This window comes from Necator americanus, chromosome X (assembly GCF_031761385.1).
Source record: "Necator americanus strain Aroian chromosome X, whole genome shotgun sequence".
Taxonomy (NCBI): Eukaryota; Metazoa; Nematoda; class Chromadorea; order Rhabditida; family Ancylostomatidae; genus Necator; species Necator americanus.
The window spans coordinates 9,302,516-9,329,062 of record NC_087376.1 but is presented as its reverse complement, the minus strand read 5'-3'; the positions used below and the strand labels follow the sequence as shown (position 1 = coordinate 9,329,062).

The window sequence follows — 26,547 nt, the reverse complement described above, 5'->3', positions numbered from 1 at the left end:
TACCAGAGTTGTGCATCTCGAAGTGGTCGAAAATTCGTTAGCTGGTGCATTTTTAAGCAGCTTCATCCGTTTTATATCTCGAAGAGATGTTCCAAAACTCATCCTAACTGATTGTGGAACGAATTTTAAACTGGGATCAAACGTGTTTGAAATTTTGTTCCTGGAAAATGATGAAAATGGTAGTTCTGTGATGAGCTACAGTGCCTCAGAGGGCATAAAGTGGATTTTCAATCCACCTGCTTCACCACGGATGGGAGGCGCATGGGAAAGAATGGTTGGCTCCGTGAAAAGATGCTTTCAAAAAAGCATTGGACGTAAAAATTGTCATTTGAACAAATGACTACAGTAATTTCAAGAATTGAAGCGATAATTAATACTCGTCCGTTGACAAAAGTAAGTGCAACGGATCTTGATGAAATACCGATAAGACCTATCGATTTCCTACAAGGAAATCTAAAGTACTCTATTCCAAGCACGCAGTTACAGTGCGGTAATGGCGATACAGTATATGATCCCGAGTTGCTTCAGACAGTTGCGCAAGCACAGGAAGCATTAATGTTTTCGGAAACGATCGCTACAGTATTTTGGGAGCGATGGAACAAAGAGTATCTTACATCCTTGAGAGATAACCAGAGAGTGCTACTAAAACAACCGCGGCATGTGACAAATACCCCGCAAATTGAAGAAATTGTACATATTGAGTAAGAATTTCTTCCACGTGGCAATTGGATGTACGGCAAAGTACTAGATACGGTACCAAGTGCAGATGATCTTGTAAGATCGGCAAAACTCCTTACGCCAAACAAAAGAGTTATCCAAAGACCACTCAACAAGTTGTATCCCTTGGAAATACGTAGTTCTGTGGAAGACTTGCTTCCAGAACTTGAAAAAGACTCCACGGGAGATACAACAGAAAGAAAGAGTAGATTCAGCAGAATTATCTTCCTGCAGAATTCATAAAAAAAACTAGACAATCGAAAACACGTGCCTTAAAGGTCATCCAAGAATTTGAAAGAAGTCTTGACCGACCCTCTACTTCTTCAAGTAGGCAGGCATCCACATATCTGCTGATAGATGATATGCATGATGTTAGCGTTGTCAACTATATGTCCAGTGACAGCACATGATGACAACTCAATAAAGTGCAACGAAGGAAAAGATAATGCCTCCTTCATCAAGATTTAAGCTTTGCATCACCACAATGTGCAGAATTATGTCTAAAGTATCGAAATCGAATATATTTGAATTGGAAAAATCATCATTAGATGAAAGTAGCACGACTACATTGTGATTTGAAAGTGAGAGTTCGGTGGACTTCTTGACTATGCAGTGCGAACCGCCAGACTTTTGGGAGAAATCGGTCTCGCTAATGAGCAAAGATCTTATAGGTAATCCTCACTGTTGGCCACTTGGAGCCATAATCCTTTAACAGTGTTACTTTATTCTTCGATCAAGAGCATCATGTTGATCACATGGTTAATTAAGTGCACACGAAATGCAAAACGGAAAGGAACTCCGAATTCCACATCCGAAGAAGAAACAGTTCCAATGAAAACATTCAATCCACATCCGAACAATATATCGTCCACTTGTTTATTTGTGTCACTCTTGGCATCAGCAAGCAAGGTAATTACTTGTCAGCATGGATATATGCGGCATAGTGTAGAGGTAGTCTGCGAAAATCGCGGAAACTGTATTTATAACTACAACGAGGAAGTTCTATTCAATAGAATCAACTCCAATCTTTGTATTCGACTTAATCATGCTAACAAAACTATCGGACTTATAAAGATACATTCGAGACCAATGAAACTGTCCTGTTTCAAAGTTTCATTATTCTTCACTAGAGAGACGAAACACAAGATCTACCACAGGACAAGATGCTCGCAAATGGGCTCTGGCACTCAGTCGAAGTGCAGTAGAATTAAGCTGGACGAAATAATTTCTGAGTTCGAAAGATCATCTCTACATTCAGGATACTCAATTTGTGGTAACACATGCGGCGGTATAGCATGCGGTTGCTTCCTACCATTTCCAGCATGCACGTTTTTAAGAATTGCCCATGTTCCGAAGAAGACACAGACTGTCTTTGAAGTAGTAAGTTGCATGGAATGGCAACCAGTAATCCAAATTGATGTTGATTTAATGCTTTATAATAAAGGAAAGCTGAAATCCTTCAGTTTACAACCTTATGTCACACAAAAGTATGATGAATTGTCGTCGACAGTTATTTTTTTGCAAAAACCTCATTCTCCATTGATGGACAAAAGATTCGCTGTAACCCCAATGGAGGCTATTATGCTACCAGATCAATATCAACTTCCCGTTGAATGCGAGTCGAAAGCATTTGCTCTCGATGCCTTTGTGAACTGCACAAATCGCATGATCTGTTCTTGCGAAAATATGAAAGCACCGCAAACATGTCAGTGTCCACATGATTCACTCTAAAATTCGAGGAAAGAAGTGTCAAATGTAATGCCCATACGCACTCCGTTCACAGAAATCTTCAGTGATAGCAAAGAAATCTTTGCGCTCTCCAAGCAAGGAGAGATCACTCTCGCAATAGAATCCAATTTGCTTATTGGTGGCACCGCGCACATAATCAGTCAACCATGTGAGATCTCGGTTCGTGGGGTCAAAAGGTGCTACAACTGCAGCGAAGGCGCAAGAATCGATTTCCTTTGCAAGTCATCAATAAACTCGTGGGTTACAGTACAGTGCGAGAATCACGTTTTCCCCATTGAATGCGGCCCAACAAATACTTCCGTGCAAGTTATTTTAGACTTCAAATATTCGGTAGTATCACAAGTGTGCCACACATCATGTGATGGCAAGAATGTTACCTTTGATCTGCAGGGAACACTTTTGTACCGTCCAAGAAACAAGAGAAATTTGCTCTCGCAGGCACAAGTGCAAGAGCTACGTGCAAACAATTCATTACATAATTTTGATCTACCTCATCTGAATCCACCATGAATACCATAAAAATGCACTGGCATACAGCCCTTACGGCTTGCGCCACATTGGCTTTAGCCAATGGTTTGGCGTATTTTTTCGGACCCACAATGGCCTTAATGGTAACCAAAGTAACATAATGCCGCTGACAGTCAGCATAATCAAATTCGCTTGGAGAATGGTTTGCTTGTTACTGAACCTATTTAGCAAGATCACTACGTGAATCATCATATCATCGTAATAAGCACATTTAGAATTTGAAAAAATAGTGAAAAAATAAAAACTCAAAAAAGAGTACTAATCCTACTAGTAAGCTTGCCCCGCCGAAGGCCGCACATTTGAAAAATAAGATGTATCAGCTCCTGAACGAGATTAACTATGAGTGCTCGTAGTTGATTCTCGAACTTCGAATAACGACGCCGATGCCAACAAGCCGCAATGGAACGACGCCGCCGCCAACAAGCCACAATGTAACGACGCTACCACCAACTCCAACAAGCTATAATGGAACTGCGCCGCCACCGACTCCAACAAGCTGCAATCGAATGAAGCAAACATTGAAACCTATCATCCTGTGTTCTTTGGCATAACACTGGTTTCAATATTTTTAATTGTATGACCCGAAGTGTCCTGACATCTGTATCGGGACCCCAATTCTGTGTTATTATGCCACACTTTTGTGTACAGTATTATATATACGCTGTGCAAACATTCGGCATTGTAAAGAGTTGTATTTTTGGCGGTCATCTTATCGAGATGACCGCCCACGAAGTTTGTTCAACGGTTCAACGATTGCTCATAAGCCCTATTTTACTAACGACCGCCCACAACGGGCAACCACATCTACTCTGAGGCATTAGCCTTATCGCTCTACTAACAGTGCATAAAGAAGGAGTCATATAATTCCTTCGCACCATCACACAAGTAAACAATCACTGCCACTGTAGCAATGGCACCAGCTGGCCAACAGTGGATTCTTGCTCTCAGATTCTTATTGTGATCTGAGAAAATCTTGCATTCATTGTTGAAACAAAGTTCGAAAGGCTGGCCTAGTGGTATTATTCTGACCACACCTTTCTTGCATAAGACATTAGTGAGTGGTGTTAGTGCTTTTGTAGCCAGGTTTGGAGATATCAGGCAAAGAAATGATAACACCATCACAACGTTTGAGCTTACGGAAACAGGGCTCTGTGTGTTATCCAATCCTTCTTCGAACTCTTTTATGATATCATATGCTCGCGTTTCTGATGCGCGGGTCGAGATCTGCCTTTTGTTGCTTGTTGAGGGAGGTTCCTCACAGAATGTATTATCGCTGTTACGAACTTTTCGGAACTTCATATTTCTAGAGGAAAGATTTTATTGAGCGGAAGTTGAATGATCCGATGATTTGGCATAAGGATTTTTGCTGACCTTACTAGGCCATCAGCAGAGGTCATGACCTTAACTACTTTGCCGTAATTAATTAACTAATTTCCTCTAGGTATCAGATCTTGTTCGACTAGTACTATCTCTCCGAGATCTGGATGTGTTCCTTTCAGATGTCTTGGTTGTTTGTAATCCATTTCTCATTTTCTTGAAGAGAGACCAAGTATTGAGATTTCCAAGATTCCCAAAACATATTCGATGGTTTCGGAAAAACTATTTGCTTCCAGTACTTGTTTTTCGGTTTGTAAAGCGTTGGATCATATTCTGGATCTGTCTGATCATGCAATGCACTTCCATTTGGGATAGAATACTTAATGTTTCCTTGCAAGAAGTCGATGGGGCGAAGCGGAAGTTTTGTGATCAGCATCACATTTTGTAAGCCGTCTGGGGTTGAGAATTGCTTCAATTCTTGTCAGCACCGTACACATCTCGGGAAGCTTAACTTCCTTCGTCCTATTGATTTGTTCAGAGCCTTTTTGACTGATCCTACTAGTCTTTCCCATACGTCTCTCATCCATGGTGACGTTTTGCATGCTATGCGTTTGCCCAAATATTTTTTAAAAGCACAGGCAAGGCGCGGGATCCAGAATCTTTGGCGTACAATAGTTAAGATATGATCTTTCCCGGCGTGTGCGTTTTCATTGCGAAACTTGAGTAGTATTAGTCGAACCAGTTCGGAATCTTTGGAGATGAAGATAAGTGATTTTGTGTCCAAGGGAAGACACGCATTTTTGAAGCGTGGTTCATGGCGAATTATCCCTTTCTGCTCTTGGATTACTTTCTTGTCACGAAATTGTTTTTCAAGATCCTCGAGTGTATAATAACTTTGTTCGGTGGTTATCAGAATTTCTTCAGCGAGTTCCATATCTGATGATGTTATTTCGCTACCAGAATCAAAGTGCTGAACCTTTCTGAAGCTTATAGCAGTAGATCTACTTTTTTCCGTAGATAATGACCATTGCTTGATAACTTTTCCAACTGTTGCCGTAGTTGGCAATGCTTTTTTGAGTGTGGAGAATCACGTCGAATCCATAAGATCATTCCTAGTCTTTTTTTGAATTTTGGCAATGACGTTTATGGAAAACGCACACTCCTCTTTTGTGTTGGCCACTTCTGTGATTGTATCGATGGACCTTAACGGCCATGGGCTTGAATTTTGTTCTAACCAGCGTGTTCCTTTCACACAGTCATGGTTATTGATTTGTTGAGTTGTAAGACCACGAGTGCCCGCATCAGTAGGGTTGCGTGAAGTATTAGCATTGAAGAAATCTGAGGGGATGCCATCTGTTTTAAGCTAGTTCCGCAAGTTATTTATTTTTTCGCTTTGATTTGCAACATTATCTACGGAAAAAAGTAGATCTACTGCTATAAGCTTCAGAAAGGTTCAGCACTTTGATTCTGGTAGCGAAATAACATCATCAGATATAGAACTCGCTGAAGAAATTCTGATAACCACCGAACAAAGTTATTATACACTCGAGGAATATGGGTAGTTTTTTTCGCTGACTTCAGCCACCACAGAGCTATTTCACTGTCTGAGACGATGGAAATCCGTCTTGCTGTACCATTCATGCTGTAGATGGTTTTGCTGGAGCATTTTCTGAAGTGATTCCAGAATAACTACAGAATAGTTATTCTCAAGTTCAGAAATGTTTTCATTCAGAGGAAATGGAGCAATTATAGTCTTATTAGCAATTGTAGTATAGTCTTTACCAAGTGAGAAGGACCAGTTACTAGATCGTGATAGTAGTTTAGCCCTACTAAAATATGTGGGGTTTGGTGTTCCCTATAAGCTTTGTGTTTGCCAGACAAATATTGTTTTCTTTGGGAAATTCGATGTCAAATGGGCTTAGGTTTACACTTGGAAACCCGTTTGTGATCACAGGTTTAGTCTGAATTTTCATGTTAATCACTTCACCGTAGGCCGTGCCAATTCTCATATGCACTATATGACTTTTAAAGCACTCATTATGTCCACTTATTCCAGACATTGTGCAGATTTCAGTTGTTGCTCCGGGTAGGCCAAAACGTTCGGCTAGTGATCTTGGGTTATTCTGACCATTTATATTCCTTTGACTTGAATTCCATGCTGGCATCTGATTTTTTTGCTGCTTTGTTTCCTTCATAAAACATAGATTAGGATGGTGCTTTTGTCCGCATCGGAAACATTCTGGTTTCTAACAATCAAAGCTGGTATAGTTAGGTGAACAGCATTTCCAGCTGTTATCATCTTTTATTATTTTGCGCCGGCTGTTCTGGTCAGTCACTGCTCTGCACAGCATTGGTGGATGACGACCTTTGTGGCAGAATAAGCACCACTCATTGGCTAGAGGTCGCTGTCTGATATACTTCTCCCTTGAAGTTCTCACTTCGTTGTTTCTTGAATGACCCAATCTATTTTCGATATAACCTTTTGCGGCAACTTCTTTATCTGCGCCAGAAGGTCCTCGATTATTTGCGGTTTGAGTGTTTGGCCAGATATCCGATCAGGTTCTATGATTTCCTGTGGGAACTTTGCTATGATGGTTTCGCACCTCATTGGGTCACAGGTATTTCGCACATGATATCCTGCCGACATCATTCGATTGACCAGGACTTGAATTTGAAAAACAGCTGAACAACTATCTGCAGAGTTGTTTGCTGGTCTCATATTAACCAGTTTTTGGACAATTTTAGACCTATTTGTGGTTTTATTACAGCATGTTGTTTCCTGCAACGTTTTCATGATCCAGTTGTAGTTCTCTGGAATCAGTTTTATGCCTTTTATGGCAGTCTGAGCTCTGCCTCAGGGTTTTCTCTATAACATCTAGCTCTTTACTTTTGTGAACTAGTGTCTCAAAAATCGTCCAGTACTGGGTGAGCTCTTCAGCATCTTCGTGAAATTTAGGTAGGGATGCTACGTGCGTGGTAGGGATGCCTGAGGAGGTTTTATCGATCGGCAACGGAATTGTTCTGATTCGGTACCGAGTCGACTGAATTTGGCAACCCAGATTGTGAAGTATTCGGTTCACTCTCATTGTCATTCATTCATTTTTCGTCATTCGTCTCATAGTTGCGATTTTGTTCGCTATCATCATTTTGTGTGATTTGGATTTCAACCTCATCTAAATTTTGGTTCTCACCCCTTGGAGAACAGGTGGTGTACCCGAGATTCATGCTCATTTTGTCCAAAATGCAACTGCTTTCGTCCAACCGTGCAGTTAACATGAATATGAGGTCATTTGCCTCTGCTATAGCTATTTGCAATTGGGAGTTCATCTTCAATTTGCTCTATTCCGAGCATTAAATTTCTTCTCAGATTTATTTTTTCAGTTTTTGTACTCGTCCCTAATCTCATTGTACAATTTTTGCAGATATATATATATCTAGTGGTGGACTCATGTTAAACTTCTTCCAAGCCCCAGTGACCGGTTTTACATATCGAACACTGGTTACCTAATCCAGTGCAACAAAAAATGTGCGACCAAGCCTTGAAACTGCAGTGTTGAAACAGCTCACCCAAAACACTTCGTCCTCATCGTTTTCTTCGGGGTTTCTTCTGCAACAGACGAAACATGTCTGCAGGAGCCGGCGATCTGTTTCTAAAATTGATCGAGTTTGTTTTTCCAGATCGCTCTCGTCGTCGATGAATTTCGTCTTTCTTTTCTTCAAGGGCAGCGCTTATGCACTTGCTTCATATTCTTATATCGTTGTTTTAATTCCTCTGGGTTAACACCTTTCCCATCTCCTCCAGCGTGTTGACAGCTGTAGGTATATGTGTCCCCCTTACTGCTTTCGGTATTGTGTTCTCGTCTAATTAGCTTGGAACAGGTCTCCTCTTGTCTTCCTAGGCACTCCTTTATCAAAAGGAGACAGGTTGACACACGTAAGATTATCATCACTAACCTAATTAAAGGCATCACCCACGAATCTGGAGTGGTGCGGGTTTCAGGTGGGTTATGCCTATACGGGGTCGTATGTGGATACGCCAGAGTTTGCTCGCCCTTGATTTCCTGCCACGCGGTATATTCGTTCCAAACCGACGTTCCACAAGATACCTCAAACTTGGGTAATTAAACCTTTTATCTTTAATAACAACACGTCATAAACATAAACGCTAACAAAACCCGAGACAACGGAATCACGAAATACGAAATACCATAACATTCATAACATCTCCATACCTATTAAATTGCTGTACAAACAACAACTAGAATCACTCTTATAAAACTTCCTTAGTACATAGAGATTCACTCCTAAGATCTGAACACATTATACAAGGGAAACCTATCCTACTTACGCACCCTTACCCACTCAAATTTCCCAGCCGATCCTGCCATCTCTCGAGTGCAAATGACGCTGGTTCCTGCCGTCCCATAATGTCTCGTCCCAACGAATCGATACTAGAGGAGCGCGATAGTGTGTCTTTTGAGGAGGCACAGACCGCGCGCGCAGTTCTAGGCCACGCCTTTGATTATTGATTTTCCTAAGGTCGGTTTGCCGTCATCGTAGATTATGGAGAGCGGGGTGATTGTGTCCATTTCTTCCTAATTGCCGAAAAAACAGCCCGGAAGATGCGGCGCGTGCACATGGTTGGTGAGTTCCAATCGAACTCGTAGAAAAGAGCGCGCCAGAACGCTCTAAGTCGTATCTTCCGGGCCGTTTCTTACGGCAATTAGAAGGAAATAGACGGAATCACCCTTCTCTCCATAATCTACGACTTCGTATAGGCACAACCCACCGGAAACCTGCCTCACATTAGCTTCGTGGGGTGAGGCCTTTTAACCACGGCACATACCTCAAAACTTTCCCAGGTGTCCATTGTGGCCTCAAATATAGCAAAATCTATGTCTTCATCCTTGTGTTCTTTCTGGCAGTGTGCTGCCAATTCTAACTGGGTATTAAATGTTTAGTCACAGTCTGGGCACTCGATGAAAAATCGGTTTATTCCCGAGCTTGTTTCGGTATCTGCTGATGTTGATACAGCATTGCCTCCATGTACATTCTAAAAACACGCACAAAATAGTGCAACTTTCACTAGATGGTGAAAATTCTTATGCTTTCTCATTCCATATGCAGAGAAGAATACCCTTCCGCAGGCATCACACTTCATCTCTTCTGCGTATACGGCCTTGTTTTTACAGCGTTTTTGACTCCTTGCACTTGATCCTCTGAGCATTTGTGGACATTGCACAAGTGATTGTACAGGTTTTGAATTAGAAATGGGAGATAGAGCCGGAGATAGAACATGGGGCGGTAGTGGAGGTTTGCATGGCGAAGCAGACCGAAAACTGCTTCTTTTTGAAGTCATGAGAGGAAGGGTAAAGAAAAACTGAGCATAGATGTGATATATAGACGTAGATGTATGGCGTATGATAAGGAGGGAAATGAAGAGACTATGAAGAATTTCTCTGAGCGAAAATAGTCTACTTATGCCAACCGAGAAGAGTGGAAGCAAAAAACAAGAATTAAAACGGAAAGAATGCGAGGAAATCAATTGTGCCAATGTAGACATAGCGAGTACCATGAGGGTGATGAAGAGACTATAAAGTTTACAAGGACTAAAAGTGTTTATTACATCTCTAACTGGACAAAAAGCAGCCTACTTATGTAAGACTGATATGACCTTGCAAAACATTCTACGAGGTCAACTCTCTGAGTCGCTTACATACATCTGAGAAGACCTTTAGAGCATTCTACGAGATGGCGTCTGGGTGGAAGTCCATTATATATGAGTAAGGCAGCCTCCTAGAACATTCCAACTATTTACGTGGTTTGTATGTTGTGTTCCTAACACAAGTATGTTCCCGTTCGTATGTTGTATATGGAGCATAAGCATTTTCCAACTTTCCAACCTTTGACGTCACTTATGTAGTCGAGGACGTGCCTGTTTCACGCAACATGGCAATCTCGCTCTCTAGCGAAAGGATCGCATGGCCCATTTAGGCGCGCCGCAGCGCGACCGTGTCGCCCCAGCGAGTATCATGAGTTGCGGATATGGATACCGGTGCTCGACTTTCACAGCCAATTTCGTACGTTTTGACGGCAGTGGGTTATGTCATAAATGTGGAAGTACTGAAAGCGGCAGTAGTGTGCACACGCATTATTTCTCCCTCATCATTGCTCAAGATACTGTTTTGATATGTGTAAGCTGTCTTCTTCTGATGTGATTTCTGACTTTTCAGTTACGTTCTGAAAGTGATGTTAACTAAGTTTCCCTATGATTAGATTGGTACATTTTAATATCTGGTTTCGATTTCCCTGCTGGCAGGGAAACTATGGCCAGTTTAATTTGGGCAAAACTAGAGAAGCGGGAAAATGTAGTCAGGTAGGGACACCCAGTGCGTCCTCATTTCTGGAGTCTCTGTCTTACATTTCTCTTAGTATCTTTAGCTTACATGTCATAGATCCTCTATGACTAATGTTTAGGTCTCCGACTAATTTAGTTATTTATTTCCAGGACTAAGGACGCTACTGAGCGTCCCTCCTCCTAAACTACATTTTGCGCTTAACTACCAGGGCTAACCTTCCAGGTGACTACAGTTTCGTTACTCCTTGTTTGTTTCCAACATTTCACCTTCTTCGTGTGTTCCTCTGACAGCAAATTGACACCATTGACCATTGCGACGTGTTTCTAGTAAAACTGTGGTTCAACTTGCTCGTTCTAACCATCATGAACTAACTTGCACTTCCTCAGAAGTTTTTGTCCTTTTTCTCTTCCTGCTTCTATATTGGAAACACAGTAACCGGGCTTCCGTAGTAAGAGACTATTACGAGGATAAAGCATAAGGCCTCTGACGTACCAATCTTCTTGAGATGCGCCAGCATGTTTAACAGCAATTCGGAATCGTCGAAGTTTAACGCATTTTGGCCTATACGATGACTTACTGAAGGTAGCCAATTTATCAAGTCAGTGTTTTTCTCTTCGCACACAACTCTGGTTGCGATTTATCGACCCTGAGTAATGAAGGCTTCTGTTGGTACTAGAGCGAACTGGAACCATCGATAGATCATGCGGTCACAGCCGATTTTCTTACCGAGTGCACTGCACCGTCAACAGCGAGTTCAATGAAAGAAGAACTCAGGGGAACGTAAACTACAGCGGTCCACTACACTGACACTACCAGAGAAATGGAGGATCACTCCTTCCAGCCAGTTTTAAAGTGTGTCTAATTTGGTGTCATTAGTTGTTAAAGTTGATGAATACCAGTCCATCACATGTAAGGTAAGGGTGGAAGTGGGGTACGTCAAGTGAAAAGATTTTGTAAGCGTTGAAGAGATGGACGACAGATTAACGCAGAAGAAATCCAGCGTCCCGTACAGATCAAAATTTCGATTTAAGTCCTGAGGTCTTTTCTGCTGTTAGTTTGCAGTTGACCTCAGCACAATCGGACCTTCGTGCAACCGCACCATCGCAGACGCTACCTCATTTGTGAGTAGTTGAGACCCGCATCATCCTGTAGATAACTGCTTGCGATATGCTGCACCATTAATCAAAATATTTGATCATACTCTCTTAGGTGTATGAAATTCTTTTCATTATCATGTAGTTTTCAATTTAAATTGATCCTCGGGTATGTCTAGATCTTTCAGTTTAGGGTTAATTTACGTATAGTAGAGACAAAATGACATGAGACACGGCGCATTTGCTTAAGCGGTTGCGCTCGAAGTGGAGCGGGTGATCGTAGCGATTGGAGTCGAGTGAGGACCCCTTCTACCACCATTCATTCCTGTTCGCGAAGGTTCGAACCCAGTTCGACTCCAATCACTGTCTGCAACGCGCCGTTTCGAGCTCAGCCGCATAAGCAACTGCTCCTTTTTTCATGCTGTTTTGACCCAACTATATGTTTGTTACCAGTGGGGCCGCGTATACGAGTCTGATTGCTACCTGCACCTGGTTTCCCTGCTCTAACTAAACGTAATCAGGCGTTTGATTGTACGCATTGGGAACGTACGAGCTATATAACCCGCACTGTTATATGGCGAAAGATTCCCATGCAATGCAAATAGGTGCTGTCGTCCAGCACATCGCCGAAGCCCAAAACCTGGAAGGCCAACTGCCTGAAGGGAGCATGGAATCTTTGGCAACAACCATTCGTTTCGTCACGCTGAACTGCCGAACACTATCGAGTGAACTCCAACAAGCCGCCCTGTTTAGGCTTCTGCGATATTTCTGTGTGCTTTTGCTGGACTGCAAGAAACACGCATGAGAGATAGGCCCGTCATAAGCATCAGAAATTACACCATATACTGCGGCGATGCTGATGAAACGAAGATAGACGGCTGCGCGATAGCTGTGAGGAACGATTACAAGAACCTGGTGGAGGAGTTTGACTCAACGTCGTCTAGATGCGCCTTTCTACGACTGTGGGATCGCAGAGGACGTAAACTCTGGATCGTAAGTGCTTACGCACCTACGGAAACCGCTGAGGACAACAGTAAGGACGCCTTCTATGATGAACTCAATGCGTTGATGTCTAAAATACCAAGCCAGCAGGTGGTCATTGTCGGAATCGACGCAAATGCGAAGATGGGACTCGAACAGCAATCCGATGTGCTAGGAAAATGGTATTATCCAGCGGAGCGCACGTGGAACGACGGTGGACGTCTTGTCGACTAATGCGAACGGACTGGCCTCATCATCGCTTCCACGTTTAAAGGCATCACTCCACGAATCTGAGGTGATACGGATTATAGGTGGAGTATTCGTATACGAGATGGGAGACTATGGAGAGGGGGGTGATTCCGTCCATTTCTTCCTAATTGCCGTAAAAAAACGGCCTGAAACATACGGGTTCAGGCGTTCTGGCGCACTATTTTCTACAGGGAGTTCGACTGAAGTGCGCCAGCCTTGTGCGGCACCGCATCTTCCGGGCCGTTTTTTACGGCAGTTAGGAAGAAATGGACGGAACCACTCCCCTCTCCTTAGTCTCCCATCCCGTATACGAATACTCCACCTGAAATCTGCACCACCTCAGATTCGTGGGGTGATGCCTTTAAGAGGAGTCATCGACACCATCAGCTCACGTGGGAGGGGTCAACCCTTTCAAAACCTGAAGAGCAGCGCAAGCGGAAGATGAGGACCCTTAAACTTCAACTCGACTACGTTCTGGCAAGGAACATTCCTCAGTCAAATATCCGAAAATCTAGAGCCGTTTGGGACGTCGCGTTCGACTCTGACCACCGTCCAGTTCTTCTCAACTTCAAGGTACTGTTCCACAAGAGAAACCGAGGAGTTCCTCTTCAACCGAAAATCGAACATGGCAGGTCTGAAAGACGAAGAATGCAGAACGAAATTCCGCCAACATGTGTCTATTTATGTTGGAGTACGGACCAGGAAAAAGCTTAGCGATGCGGATTCCTTCACAAATTGCATCTAGGACGCTGCAAGGGAAACGCTCCCAGTTCTATTGCCGCGGTAGAAGTTTACCTCAGCATCTGCGGAAACAAAATCCACGTACAATTCTGTATGTGTCGCGCGCAGTGCTGGTGACACTTCAAGCAGGAAAAGCGTCTTAGAAGGAAGCTGTGTCGTTAACTGCAACAAGACCGTGATAACGAGTGGACGTCAAGAGCGATGGAGTTTGAGAAGGCGTGGGAGGGCAGGAACCCGCGGAAAGCATGCTTTACTAAAACAGTATAACGGCAAAAAGAAAAGATGTTCTCCTGTCCTCAACACTGCCAGCGGAGTAGCTGTCGGTGAAGCAACCCTTCCAATTTGGAGGGAACACTTCAAGACCTTGCTGAACCGGCTAGCACCGTCAGCTCCTGAAACTCGAGCACGTTCATAGACCGACGTATGCGGTTAAAGAGGAGCCACCGACCGAGTGGGAGGTTTTAGTCTGCATTCAGAAAATGAGGAATTTAAAATCTGGTGGAGACGACGGGGTTAGCGCAGAAATGCTGAAATATCATCCTCCGTCTGGGATTCGTTAGATGACAGAGATCATCCGTTCAATATGGATAGACGAAAGGACACCTGATTCGTGAAGACACGCTATCATAATTACCCTCCACAAGAAGTTATCCGTCACGGATCCTAGGAATTATCGAGGAATCTCTTTGCTGCGTGTTATGTACGTATTGGAGCGCACTATCCTGGACTGATTCATTAAACATAGCGAAGAAACAACGCGCGACGAGCAAGCTGGCTTTCGAAAACTCAGACCTCGAACGGGAATCAGGGTGGACGCACAACCGACAGAACTCGTCGTGAGTTCCGTTACCTGGGCTGTACGCTGAAGAACAACGGCAGCTACGAGAATGATATTCAGCAAAGATGCACTAAGACCACTTCTGCATTTACCTCCTTAACGAAATGCTTGTGGTCGACCCCTATCACCAACGAAGTCAAGCTGCGAGTCTACCTATCCGCAGTTCGCCCCATCATGATGTACGGATCGGATACTTGGGCAGCACCATCTACGGTGATGGAGAGGCTTGTCTGCACGGAACGAAAGCTGCTTGGACGGCTACTTGGCTACTTTTGACCTACGGTATGCCACAATAAAGATCTTTACGCAGAAATTGATGTGGTATACCGGCGGATGATATGTGGAAGATATCAACATTTTGCACCTCCATCGAAAGTGGCTAATGTAAATCGTCTTCGCTTCTTTGGTCATATATTAAGGAGACCGGCAGATCGCCCTGTTCAACGAGTTCTGAGGATTTTGTCGGGTTCGTGCTGGAAGAAGCCACCTGGCCGAAAACGGAAGTTCTGGACTGAGGTGGTGAAAGAGGACCTGAGGACACTTGGCGTGGATAAGCAGTTCAGGTGAAACGTAAGGTTTCGCAAAATATGGAATAGTGACGAATGAATTGATTCTGTGCAAGCTCTCGCGGAAGATGGAGAAGGTGGAGCAGAGCTGTGTTCAAGGACGGCACACCTCAGCGAACATGCTGGTAGTCGCGTCAGGCAATGAAAGCCCGCCGATTAAGTCAAGTCTTCATCATGTTACATCGTCATGTTGTGATTTCCTTCGAGAATTATTTGCACTCTCGTTTCGGTTAAATGTTACGTTTACTATGTTCACATCTTTGACATTATACTTTTTATGTTCGGTGTGTCTGAAGGTTTTTATTGATGTAAATGGACCAGAACTGGAACGAAAATGAACCGCATGTGGTTGAAGAATTTGCTGAGGAGTTCAAGGAATGCTCGAATTCAGGTATTAAAAAACGTTCTGATATAGGGATTGAGCATAACTTCTGATGAAGATTTCTTCTTTTTTTTTGGAATTGATTCGTGTTTCAAGTAACTGACAAGGGTCATGATAATACTCCACTCTTAGAAATATTTCGGGTCAAGTTTCAGCCAGAAACTACTCGTAGTCCACATTTCTCATTTGAAGCGAAAAGAAAAAAGCTGTTTTACTAGGTCCGTTGCAATCCATTGGCAATTTTAAGCAAATAGACAACATGTACTTTGGATTGCTCCCACGTTCGCTCTACACCCTAGCTCTTCAAGCTTCAGCTGTTGCCTTCGTACGGAGACTAGACGGGATGAGGATTACGAAGGCATGCGGTATTCATGTGGGCTATACTAATATGGGGTCGTAGATTATGGGGAAGAGGGTGATTCCGCTCATCTCACCCTGCATCACTGCAAACAGACGGCTTCGGAATGCGGTTCCTTGCGACGTCTTCTATTGTAACGCGCCACTTTTGGGCGCCACTTCTGGCCTGGAATTCGTCGAATGAAATGAATTGCCTGCCAGAGCGTTCCCATGGATTTTCTACGAATCGCAGGCGAGGGCGGGGCACAAAGGTGGCGCGTTACAATAGAAGACATCGTAAGGAGCCGCATACCGAAGCCATCTGTTTAAAATGATGCAAGGAGAGATGAGCGTAATCACCTTCTTCCCCACAATCTACGGCCCCGTATAGGTATAACCCACCTGAAATCCTACCACCCCAGATTCGTGGGATGATGCCTTTAAAACATTTTCCTTCCAAAGAGGTATTCTAAATTTGATCCTTCAAAGACTTTTCAAATGACATGCATAAGAAGGATTCTCCTCCTATTGTTTCTGTTGAAGAGGGAGTATAATGAAGAATTAAGTCAAACGAGCCCTTAAGGAACTTACCAATACACTGTTGTTGAACCACTCGGGATTTTCTTTGTCTAATCCTGCTGTATTTGAGGGATTGGCACCTCGTTAGGTGGCCGATATAATAAACACAAGAAATTGATGCAAGAACACATAGCTCTAGATTGGGCTGTGCATATTGAGTGGGTGATTAATTTATATGGAATTGTTTGGGTTGGCGCAATTTGATTCGTATGAGATTCAGAGAAAATGGAATCCAAATGTATGGCATTTTCTGCGGTTTCAATGGTGGGGCCGATGTGGCTAGATTCGTCATGAACAGAATGGTCTATGAAGTGTTCAAGGATCATCCAATCGCCAAGTCAATGAGTGTTCAAGAAGTACGTTATTTCAGTCTGAGAACCATAACATACGTTCAGTGTAAAACTTGTTGTGCGGGTGTGATGCGTTGCATTCTCGGTGAAGCCGTGCACAGACTCTCCGCTGAGCGCGGAAAGCTTTTCGTAGCTGTTTTCTTCTTCTGTACGGTTGATAGATAGTTTGAAACTGTCATAGTGCCGTCCAGACATCTGTCAAGGATCGGTAAATTGATACCAGACTCGTCTGGGTGGATAGAAACATTAATTTAAAGGCATCACCCCACGAATCTGAGGTGGTGCAGATTTCAGGTGGAGTATTCGTATACGGGATGGGAGACTACGGAGAGGAAGGTGATTCCGTCCATTTCCTGCTAATTGCCGTAAAAAACGGCCCGGAAGATGCGGCGCCGCACAAGACTGGCGCGCTCCAATCGTACCTCTTGTACAAAATGGTGCGCCAAAACGAATGAAGCCGTATCTTCCGGGCCGTTTTTTACGGCAATTAGGAAGAAATGGACGGAATCACCCCCCTCTCCATAATCTCCCATCCTGTAAAAGAAAACTCCACCTGAAATCTGCACCACCTCAGACTCGTGGGGTGATGCCTTTAATATTCCGGCCGGCCCTACGAGTCACTGCATAGGAAAACACTCATGAAACTTAACGATTCCGAAATGCAATCCAACTGGTTGATGCATCCGAAACTGATTTATACGCCTGAGTCTTTTCGTTTATCGTTTGTCATTGTATATTTATTCTTAAATATAAATAAATATGATTATATAATTGCTCTGAACATCAGTTAAAGTTGTAAGTTGTATGTTTGTTCAGGTTAAAGATGCTTTACTCAAGAAGTTTCATACTGTGGATATGCGGTACCTTCAAACTGTTGATGATGATTTAACCGAAAGATTTCTTTTACTAGATGACCCTATTGGGAATGCCGATCGCATTTCAGTGCTGAATGCTAAGGTGTGCTAAGCTTATCCTTTCGTTGATAGATAGTTCTCGATTCTTCCCAATTAACCACTTTCTTATTTCATATTTGTCATAACTATCCTTTCAGATTCGAAAAGGGACTACTGTTTTTGTCGTTCTCAGAGTTGATCATCATCTTTATGTACTCAACTGCGGCACGTCTCTGTAAGTGGGTCTCCTTTTCTTTTTCCACATTTCCCACAATCAGCATGCTTCACATATTCCTGCGAGGTTGATGCTAGATACAAAGAACTGTAGAAAATGGCGTCTGCCATAAGTAATGTTTTGAACTCGTAAAATAAATGGATGGCAGTGTCAAAAAGTGGAAATCGTTGACAAGGAGTGTGGAACCACTAGGCTGCGTACTACTATGCATCTGTGCTGATTTAGTTTTTGCGTATGTGCAGCCAGTCTAGTTATCTCTATATTTCACAAGTTTTTCACGGAAATATTTGTTTCCGTGAAAAACTTGTGAAATATATGGATAACTGATTTCTTTACCTTTTTTCTGTTGTATCGAATTTCCATCTGAGTAGGTAGTCGATAGCGGAAGTTCTGGTACTTTGGTGGAGTGAGGGTGTCTGTGTGCGACGAAGAACTACGCTAAAGACAGTTTTCATGAAAATTTTTGATGCTGCGTGCTATCCACTAGTACGTAGTAATCAGAGATTAGTTTGCAAGTTTTGCAGAAGAAACGTGAAACACCACGTACAGATATAGACAGTCGATGAATTTGGAGCAGGGTTGATCAGTTTACATGACGGAGCAACCCTTTCACCAATATTGTAAAATTGTTTGGGTGCTCAAGATCGCCTGCATATGATTTTGTCAAGAGATACACAGTCTCACAGAACTCCGACGAGGAAAATCCAGATAAGTCACCAGAAATTATTCCAAGAACCGAAGACATCTTTTAAAGCACTCGGGGACCTCGTTTCGGTAGCGTGGCTCCGTGTGGGGTCAGCGTCCGTCGCATCGCTCAATAACGTTTCAAATATACTTCTACGGGTAGGTGTAGTGCAGTCGGTTAGAGGTCCGCTAGGTAGCCGTACTGTCCATGGTTCGAAACCGCCCTAGTGCAAACCGAGCCTTTCATCCCTCGGGGTCGATAAATTGGTACCAGACTTATGTGGAAGATAAAAACACTGGCTTGATCATCGGCTGGCCCCCGCGAGTCATTGCATAGGCCAACACGCGTTCCAGGAACGTCAAGGATTACGAATTGCAGTAAAACGCGTTGGCGCATCCCAAGTGGATTGTTACTCCAGTGACTTCATCTTTTATCCCTTATATACTTCTCACGTCCTCTAGGTCTGCAAAATACTCTCCATGACTATCAACCCTCAAAGAATATGCCCTCTGCAATTTGCTTCTGTGCTCATCAAAACACAGGTGCGATCTGCATCGTTTTTCTCTGATGCAATGTTCACAGTCAATGCCACAGTGAAGCGAAGAAACAACCGTTAGCTCGCTCACTGTCCCGCGTACATCCTTGTCGTGGGCAAAATTAAGATGATGGGCAATATCCATGTCTTGAGCGTTGACATAAATTAGGGCGATATTATGCCGCTGCACTTCTTTCAGAAGGGCGAAACTGTGACCAAGGAAACTTATTTGGAACCGTTGAGGGTAGTGCTAAAGTCGTGGATGGAGACTGTGGCTTTTGAGAGACTGTACATCTTTCAGTAAGATGGAATGTCACAGACTCACAGTCATGTAGTCCTTAATTGGCTCTCTGACATGAAAGCGTTGACATGTTCTGGTGGAAGGACTTTAAGGCTCTGAATAGCGCGATCCTAAACCCTTTGGACTACTACTTGTGGGGCGTGGTCGAGAGACAAACCTTCCATGTCTAGGCACCCTAACGTCAACTTCTGACACGGAGGAACAAGTATGAACTCCGATCAGTTGAAGACGATCTTGAAGACGAGTTGAAGTCGAGCTTTAGAGCGAGGAATGATCAGGTGACAGAGGGGCAAAGCAGGTGTATAGAATTAAGGTGATCACCATATATCCTCTAAATGGGATATAAACAGCATCCTTGGGATCTCTCTCTCTCTCTCTCTCTCTCTCTATATATATATATATATATATATATATATATATATATATATATATGCATGTATATGTATACACATATGCATATAAATATATATATATACATAGGCTCAAATAAACTTTTTGCATGTAACGTTCTTTGTCACAAATCTAACGCTGCACTCTAACGTGGATAGTGTTTCGCGCCTTCGTTGTGACACTTCCAAAGTGAGTCACAATCCCTACCTAGTGGTGGAAAGATATTAAAAATGTTAGCGAGTGGTCTCTTTAAATGAATTAAGAAAATTGTTATATTTGTAGAAGAAAGTCAGTAATGTCTTATGAAAGTGCAAGGTAACGTCTACTCCCAGATCTTTTCGCATAATAGGTAATAGATTGACCCTCAGCAGCTCATACCTCGTATTTCTATTTCTTTACTTCTGATTTGCTTCAAAAGTAATTATAAACCAGATAAGGTGAATAAGATATAGTTGTTATTTGAAGTATTGTTTTATTCAGCTTCTTGCCTCAGAAAACCCAACTTTTCTTCATCAGAATTGTTAGCTGTTTTGAATCAAGCTGTGAAAATTGATGAAATGATTCGGATTGAGATGGATACCGCATGAACTAATTGAAAATACTAGTACTATCAATGGAGGAAATAGACTAAGGAACTGTTCTCTTCGGAAATGTCTAAAAATTTTCTTTTTGAGAGGTTTGGCAGTACGGTCTGATCGATCTATGGTTCGCTTGAACTCGCGCGTTCACGACAATGACGATCCTAGTGAGTATGAACGGCTAGAGAAACTGAACATTGATCCTTTGGTAAGCTTTTTTTGTGGAGTTGTCTTTATCTTTTTGTGTGGCTGAAATGTTAGAATTCTTATTCTTAAAGACGGTTCACCGTCCTACTCGTGCGTTGGGTGACTACTTCCGGCGGAACCTTTTCGATGAAAAAGAAGAATTCATAGGGGCGAAGGGCAATCCAGTTATTTCAGAACCAGATCTCTACCATCTAGAGGTTTTGTTTTATAATTTTACTAATTCCGCATTTACTAATGATTCTCTATTTGCATTGAAGATAGACGAAACTTGGAAGTACTTAGTCCTGCTATCGGATGGTGTGTTGCAGAATCTAAAAGATTGTGGTGTTGAAGATATTACCGCGTAAGCATGTTTGTTTTCCTGATTGTTTTATTGGACTCTTTTTTTTTATCATGTATCCTCACTGTTTGATGTGTTTAGTGAAGTGCAGGAGAGGTTACAAGTTGAGATAAGCGTACGAAGTACTGCACAAGGACTGGTGGATGCGTTTGGAAGGAAGCACGATATTGCTTATTGTAGAGTATGTCTCTCTTTTGATTTAAAAAAAAGTCCATATTTTAATTCTGCTTGTCCACCATAGCTGAATTCATAAACAAGAAGTTCAGAATAATTTCTACAGACCAAACTTGCTTTGTAGGTATGAATCAGTTCTTCAGGATTCTCTTCATTATTCCCTTTTACCTATAGCCCATGAAAGTGTGCATAGTCACACATAGATTTTCAGTTTTATATGTGAAAGTATCACCGTCCGAATCCGGCAAAGAAAGGCATTTGGAAATTGTGGGTAACTGGTCCTCTAGCGGAGCGGGTGTATCGCAGCATGTAGGAGGTTCCACAACGAACGATCCGAGATTCGAATCCGTCCACCAAGCGTTTCCTCTGAGGTCGATAAATTGATAATATACTTGTCTAGGAGGATAAAAAAACATTAATTTGACACATCGGTTAGCATGTCACTGCATAGGCTAGTTACACGTTCATAAATCACAAACGGCTCTGAATTGAAGTGACCGTGGTGGCATATCCCAAGCTGTTTGTTTATCGCCAGACACTATTTTATTTTTAAATTACTACTCTTCTAACAGATGAGGCTTACTGTAGCTACGGAAATCAGCATGTTTCGCCACATTTTTTATTGGCGAAGACTCCTTATCTCTATGTAAAGTTAACGTTTCCACTTGTATAACGCTGCACACAGTTATATAGATGCATATTAGAGATTCGCTATTTGAGTAATTGCTGGCTCAATTTTAGTTTCACCTACCTTCTCTTTTGGCCTTCTCTTTTGCACTCATTTGCACTTGAAAATATTTGAAGGCAGAGGTAGGGAATATTCTCGACGTTGAACTCTTTCCATTAGTAGGTAGGGTTCTTAACGTAGCTTCCAAAAATGGCAACGAAACCGCACAGTACTCCTACAATTCCAAGAATTAGAGATCTCAGTTCATCCAGCAAGGCAAATCTTTAGAGCTCTGGCATGTGGTTTTGTTGCAGTTGCGGTGCACCGCCTCCCTCCACTCCCCACCTCCTTTGTGCACGCGCGGCGTCCGCGAGCGAACGGTCGAAGATCAATGAAGTCTCGTCATCAGCCTGTTCAATTAAAACCACTGAGTAAGCTGCTGAGGGGACCGTAGGGTGTACAAGGGGGTACGTTCCAGCGTACCAAGTAGGAACTTAGGCAGTTCCCGCGCCGTTTTTTGAACAACTAGGGGAAATTGAGTGAGGCCACGGCCGTTTCCGTGATCTGCAATCCGAACGTACGTTTTTCCTGGGGTTTCCGTACCACATCAATTTCGTGATACATTGCTTTAAAATATGCCAGTTAGATACACTTTTGGAAAGTAACAAGTAACAACACTTTTTTCCCGTTTCAGAATGACTTTGCTGACCATGTGAGCAATCGTCGAGAAGAAATGACTGTCATCTTTGTGCAACTATGGGATCCGAATAAATTCGCAGATTCCGTTTCTTCCAGCACGTATACGGAGAGTTCACTAGATACGTCACTTCCTCAAACTGAAATTGGGCCTATACCACCTTATGTAGATATTACTAATCTTAGTCCTAATTTTCGAGCAGAACTCGATGAATTGTTAAACTACTAATCTTAGGTGTTTTTAAGCACTTGTTCTGTTTGTGCACTGTACACAACATGAAGTTATGTTTTATTTTCTTCTCATAGTGGTTGTTCACTGAAAAATCTAAATCCTTCTTCCATCTTTTCCTGAATAATCCGGTAACTAATTTAATGTCGGCTACAGATGATGCCGCTCCTAAAGTAGTTGCTGTTGCCTGAAGCGGATATCTTATGTTCATTTTGTCTGCTTTCTGTAAGGGACCTTCAGTTCCAATGGAGAAGACCTTCCATATAATGGGACAATCATATTTAAAGCCTGAAATAGCGAAAATCACCGAAGAAAGTCTTGATTCATCTGAATCGGACATATGATATGAGATGATTATCAAACGTCTTTTAAAGGTATTATTCGAACCTGTGTTGTCCATTCCAGAAGGTTAGTTTGGGCATGAGCTATAAATATTACCAATCATTGTTTTTTTTTTATTGCTATGGTCGGGTCAAAACGATACGATCTGTGGTGGAAAGAGTAACGCTCACGATCGGGCCTTCGTTAGCTCCAATCGGACTGCAGAACTGTAGTTACAACACGCCATTTCGAGGACAACAGCTTACGCAATTGCACAATAAATTTTGCGTTTTAAAAGGCCTTTTTGACCCACTGTACATGCACGTTTTATGGAAGAATGATGAACGAAAAAAGGAGAACAAATAGGTATATTGTCTTGTGTACCTTTGTAGGGGTGAAATAATTCACAATGTTCTGTCGACAAGTACCTCCAGATTTTAAGCACTGTCTGAAGAGAAAAGAATGGAGGACTAGTTCTCGGATTCTTCTCGTCGGTCAGAAAATTTTTGTTAGACCGTCATTTGAAACATTGACAGCGATTTTCTGATATAAATGGATGATTTGGCGTTAATCAGTCCCTTCTTGGAAGCGTCAAGACGTTCTATACCAATTTCGAACAGTTTGCGTTTTTATGAACGCGTGTGTATCCTGTACAATGACTTGTGGAAGCTAGGCGATGTGTGAAGTCAGTGATTTTATCCTCCCAGACAAGTGTGGTGCCAATTTACCGACCCCGGAGGGGCGAAATGCGTGGTTAGCGCTAGGGCGGATTCGAACCTCCGATCGATCGTGCAGACAGCGGGACCTCCTACCGACTGCTCTGCACCCGCCTCAATTAAAAATACTGATTTTAGTTGATCATACCCCGCTTGTTTCAATTTCATATTTTTTATACTGTGCTTCTGAGATAAAGCTAGTTCTAGTTATTGTATATGCAAAAGGTAATATTTTGTCTCTATCTTCAAAGTAGTGGGTTTACTAAATTCACTATCACTAAGAAGCTAGAAAGCTATAAAATGGGGTCGGAGGGGTCCGGCATCGAATTGGTGCGCCGGCGCCAATAACCGTTAATAACCCTGGAATACCGATTAAAGCGCGTAATTAAGAAAGAGAAGAGAAGAGAAGAGTCAAGGGCACAGGTAGAATTACAGAGGAACGACGAAAAGAAGTCGAAAAAATCAACATTTTTTTTTCGACAATGTGGAATGGGACAGGTTTGACATCTCGCTCAGTTAAAATTTCTCCAAAAGAGTTAGAAACTTGAAGCCTCTTCTAGAGGATGAACAATTCAATTACACTTTTCAGTAGTTCAAAAGTGGATTTCGTGGAACTTAATGGCCAAAAAAAGCTCGGATTCTGTGCACATTGTTAAGTCTGGGAGATCGCGAATAACCTCCTAAGTCTGAGTTATGAGGTTTTCTTCAAAATTATGCACTTTTCAGCGCGCGTGCGAAAATAAATGTTTTGGTTTATATATATATATATATATATATATATATATATATATATATATATATATATATTACTTACTTACTTGACTTAAGCGGCGGGCTGATGTTATCGCCTGACGCTATTACCCGCATCTTCGCTGAGGTGTGCCGTCCTAGAACACAGCTCTGCTCCACCTTCTCCATCTTCCGCGAGAGCTTGCACAGAATCAATTCATTCGTCACTATTCCATATTTTGCGAAACCTTACGTTTCACCTGAACTGCCTATCCACGCCAAGTGTCCTCAGGTCCTCTTTCACCACCTCAGTCCAGAACTTCCGTTTTCGGCCAGGTGGCTTCTTCCAGCACGAACCCGACAAAATCCTCAGAACTCGTTGAACAGGGCGATCTGCCGGTCTCCTTAATATATGACCAAAGAAGCGAAGACGATTTACTTTAGCCAATTTCGATGGAGGTGCAAGATGGTGATATCTTCCACGTATCATCCGCCGGTATACCACATCAATTTCTGGGTAAAGATCTTTATTGTGGCATACCGTAGGCCAAAAGTAGCCAAGTAGTCGTCCAAGCAGTTTTCGTTCCGTGCAGTCAAGCCTCTCCATCACCGTAGATGGTGCTGCCCAAGTATCCGATCCGTACATCATGATGGGGCGAACTGCGGATAGGTAGACTCGCTGCTTGACTTCGTTGGTGATGGGGGTCGACCACAGGCATTTCGTTAAGGAGTTAAATGCAGAAGTGGCCTTAGTGCATCTTTGCTGAATATCTTTCTCGTAGCTGCCGTTGTTCTTCAGCGTACAGCCCAGGTAACGGAACTCACGACGAGTTCTGTCGGTTGTGCGTCACCCTGATTCCCGTTTGAGGTCTCGGGGAGATCCACGTCTGCTTGCATTTATCAGACGGGTGTAGACGTAGTCCATAAGCTGCAGCCAGCTTCCATACAAGGTTGACAACATGTTGAAGTTTCGTGCTGCTTTCCGCGAATATAACAACATCGTCGGCGTACTCGAGATCGGTCAAGGGGTGTCCTGATGGTGCTAGAATGATATCAACAGGACACTGATCTTCTGTTTTTTGCATAATGTCGCCGATGGCGAAATTGAAGAGGAAGGGTGCCACTGCCCTTTGTCTTATTCCAGTTACCACCTCAAACGGTGTTGTAGATCGGCTGGCTGGTTTGGGTACCGGACACTCACTCTGATTCCTTCTCTCTTACTCAATAGTTTCCATTTTCTTGGTGAAATTTTTATTTAAAACAACTCACTTAAAAGCAAAGCCGCAAGGGCCCAAGGCTTCGTTCAGAACGCATGTATAATTTACACTCTTTTTCTTGCCATCGCACTCTTGACCCCTTGTGTTTATCCCAATCCGGATGTCTTTCATTTATTTAGTATTTTCCCAAACTAGTCTCGGACTAAAAGGTGTGGAATTATGTCAGCAAAACTTTTAAAAGAATTCTTCACGCCATCTATTTTTGTAACATTTTGCATTCCTTGATATGAGTTTATTCGAAATAGGCTATCTCCTCGTCTTTTTCTTCCAGCTCTCTTCATTTTTCTCTCCTGCTGACAAGCGTTACGACTCCTTCTTCTCTGACACCCCTCTTACGACTCCCTGTTGAGAAATTCTCAACGCACGCTTGACCCTGACTACTGCCTACCGCACACTCTTTTACGACCCGCTTCCATGGCAGCTCCCTTTACGACCTCCAATGAGAAACTCCCATCACACGCTCTACCCGGGAGCGTGTAAAGAGGGTCCCGGTGGAGCATGCCCCAGTCATGCCTCGTCAGAGCAATTAGCGATGGTGCGTATCCTAAAGACCTTCGTTGGCTCACTTTCCTTGGCACCTAAATAGCTGACTCCGCTTACCTATCGCTATTCATACGTTGGATCACCGGCTAGGCTATAATTCATTGCCTAATAAACTGTTTTGGAGACATCAGACACATCCAGTGCAATTTTGTGATGTGAGGTGAACTTGTAATCGTACCAGAAGCAAGAAAAATCCTCACGTGAAATATGAGATAAAGATGTATCTAATAGCTTCAAATTACATA

At 42.8% G+C, this 26,547-nt stretch overlaps 7 protein-coding genes across 10 annotated transcripts; 5 read left to right on the top strand and 2 right to left on the bottom strand.

The window, feature by feature from the left end:
• Positions 1 to 336: 336 nt before the first annotated feature.
• Positions 337 to 705, top strand: RB195_021984 (uncharacterized protein; the record flags this gene model as incomplete). Its single annotated transcript, XM_064208955.1, has 1 exon — positions 337 to 705. One exon carries the CDS (start codon positions 337 to 339, stop codon positions 703 to 705), a length of 369 nt encoding a protein of 122 aa, XP_064064836.1.
• Positions 706 to 1,461: 756 nt separating this feature from the next.
• Positions 1,462 to 2,448, top strand: RB195_021983 (uncharacterized protein; the record flags this gene model as incomplete). Of its 2 annotated transcripts, none has more annotated exons than XM_064208953.1 (1): positions 1,462 to 2,448. In XM_064208953.1, one exon carries the CDS (start codon positions 1,462 to 1,464, stop codon positions 2,446 to 2,448), a length of 987 nt encoding a protein of 328 aa, XP_064064834.1. The 2 variants fall into 2 exon arrangements, with proteins under 2 accessions (XP_064064834.1, XP_064064835.1); XM_064208954.1 differs by having other exon boundaries at positions 1,891 to 2,448.
• Positions 2,449 to 3,828: 1,380 nt separating this feature from the next.
• Positions 3,829 to 4,293, bottom strand: RB195_021982 (uncharacterized protein; the record flags this gene model as incomplete). The annotated part of the gene is made up of 1 exon (XM_064208952.1): positions 3,829 to 4,293. One exon carries the CDS (start codon positions 4,291 to 4,293, stop codon positions 3,829 to 3,831), a length of 465 nt encoding a protein of 154 aa, XP_064064833.1.
• An 8,272-nt stretch (positions 4,294 to 12,565) lies between these two features.
• Positions 12,566 to 12,979, top strand: RB195_021981 (uncharacterized protein; the record flags this gene model as incomplete). The annotated part of the gene is made up of 1 exon (XM_064208951.1): positions 12,566 to 12,979. One exon carries the CDS (start codon positions 12,566 to 12,568, stop codon positions 12,977 to 12,979), a length of 414 nt encoding a protein of 137 aa, XP_064064832.1.
• Positions 12,980 to 13,435: 456 nt separating this feature from the next.
• RB195_021980 (uncharacterized protein) lies at positions 13,436 to 14,849 on the top strand (the record flags this gene model as incomplete). Its single annotated transcript, XM_064208950.1, has 2 exons — positions 13,436 to 13,567; positions 14,526 to 14,849. 2 exons carry the CDS (start codon positions 13,436 to 13,438, stop codon positions 14,847 to 14,849), a joined length of 456 nt encoding a protein of 151 aa, XP_064064831.1.
• Positions 14,850 to 15,451: 602 nt separating this feature from the next.
• RB195_021979 (uncharacterized protein) lies at positions 15,452 to 22,716 on the top strand (the record flags this gene model as incomplete). Its single annotated transcript, XM_013444746.2, has 10 exons — positions 15,452 to 15,530; positions 16,507 to 16,594; positions 16,657 to 16,792; positions 17,603 to 17,743; positions 17,838 to 17,914; positions 20,500 to 20,611; positions 20,682 to 20,807; positions 20,868 to 20,953; positions 21,032 to 21,131; positions 22,486 to 22,716. The coding sequence occupies 10 exons, from the start codon at positions 15,452 to 15,454 to the stop codon at positions 22,714 to 22,716; spliced, it is 1,176 nt and encodes a 391-aa protein (XP_013300200.2).
• A 2,022-nt stretch (positions 22,717 to 24,738) lies between these two features.
• On the bottom strand, positions 24,739 to 25,567 carry RB195_021978 (uncharacterized protein; the record flags this gene model as incomplete). 3 transcript variants are annotated; one of them, XM_064208949.1, is made up of 2 exons in its annotated part: positions 24,739 to 25,275; positions 25,334 to 25,567. In XM_064208949.1, 2 exons carry the CDS (start codon positions 25,565 to 25,567, stop codon positions 24,739 to 24,741), a joined length of 771 nt encoding a protein of 256 aa, XP_064064828.1. The 3 variants fall into 3 exon arrangements, with proteins under 3 accessions (XP_064064828.1, XP_064064830.1, XP_064064829.1); XM_064208948.1 differs by lacking the exon at positions 25,334 to 25,567 and having other exon boundaries at positions 24,739 to 25,131; XM_064208947.1 differs by lacking the exon at positions 24,739 to 25,275 and having other exon boundaries at positions 25,304 to 25,567.
• Between the last annotated feature and the right edge of the window lie 980 nt (positions 25,568 to 26,547).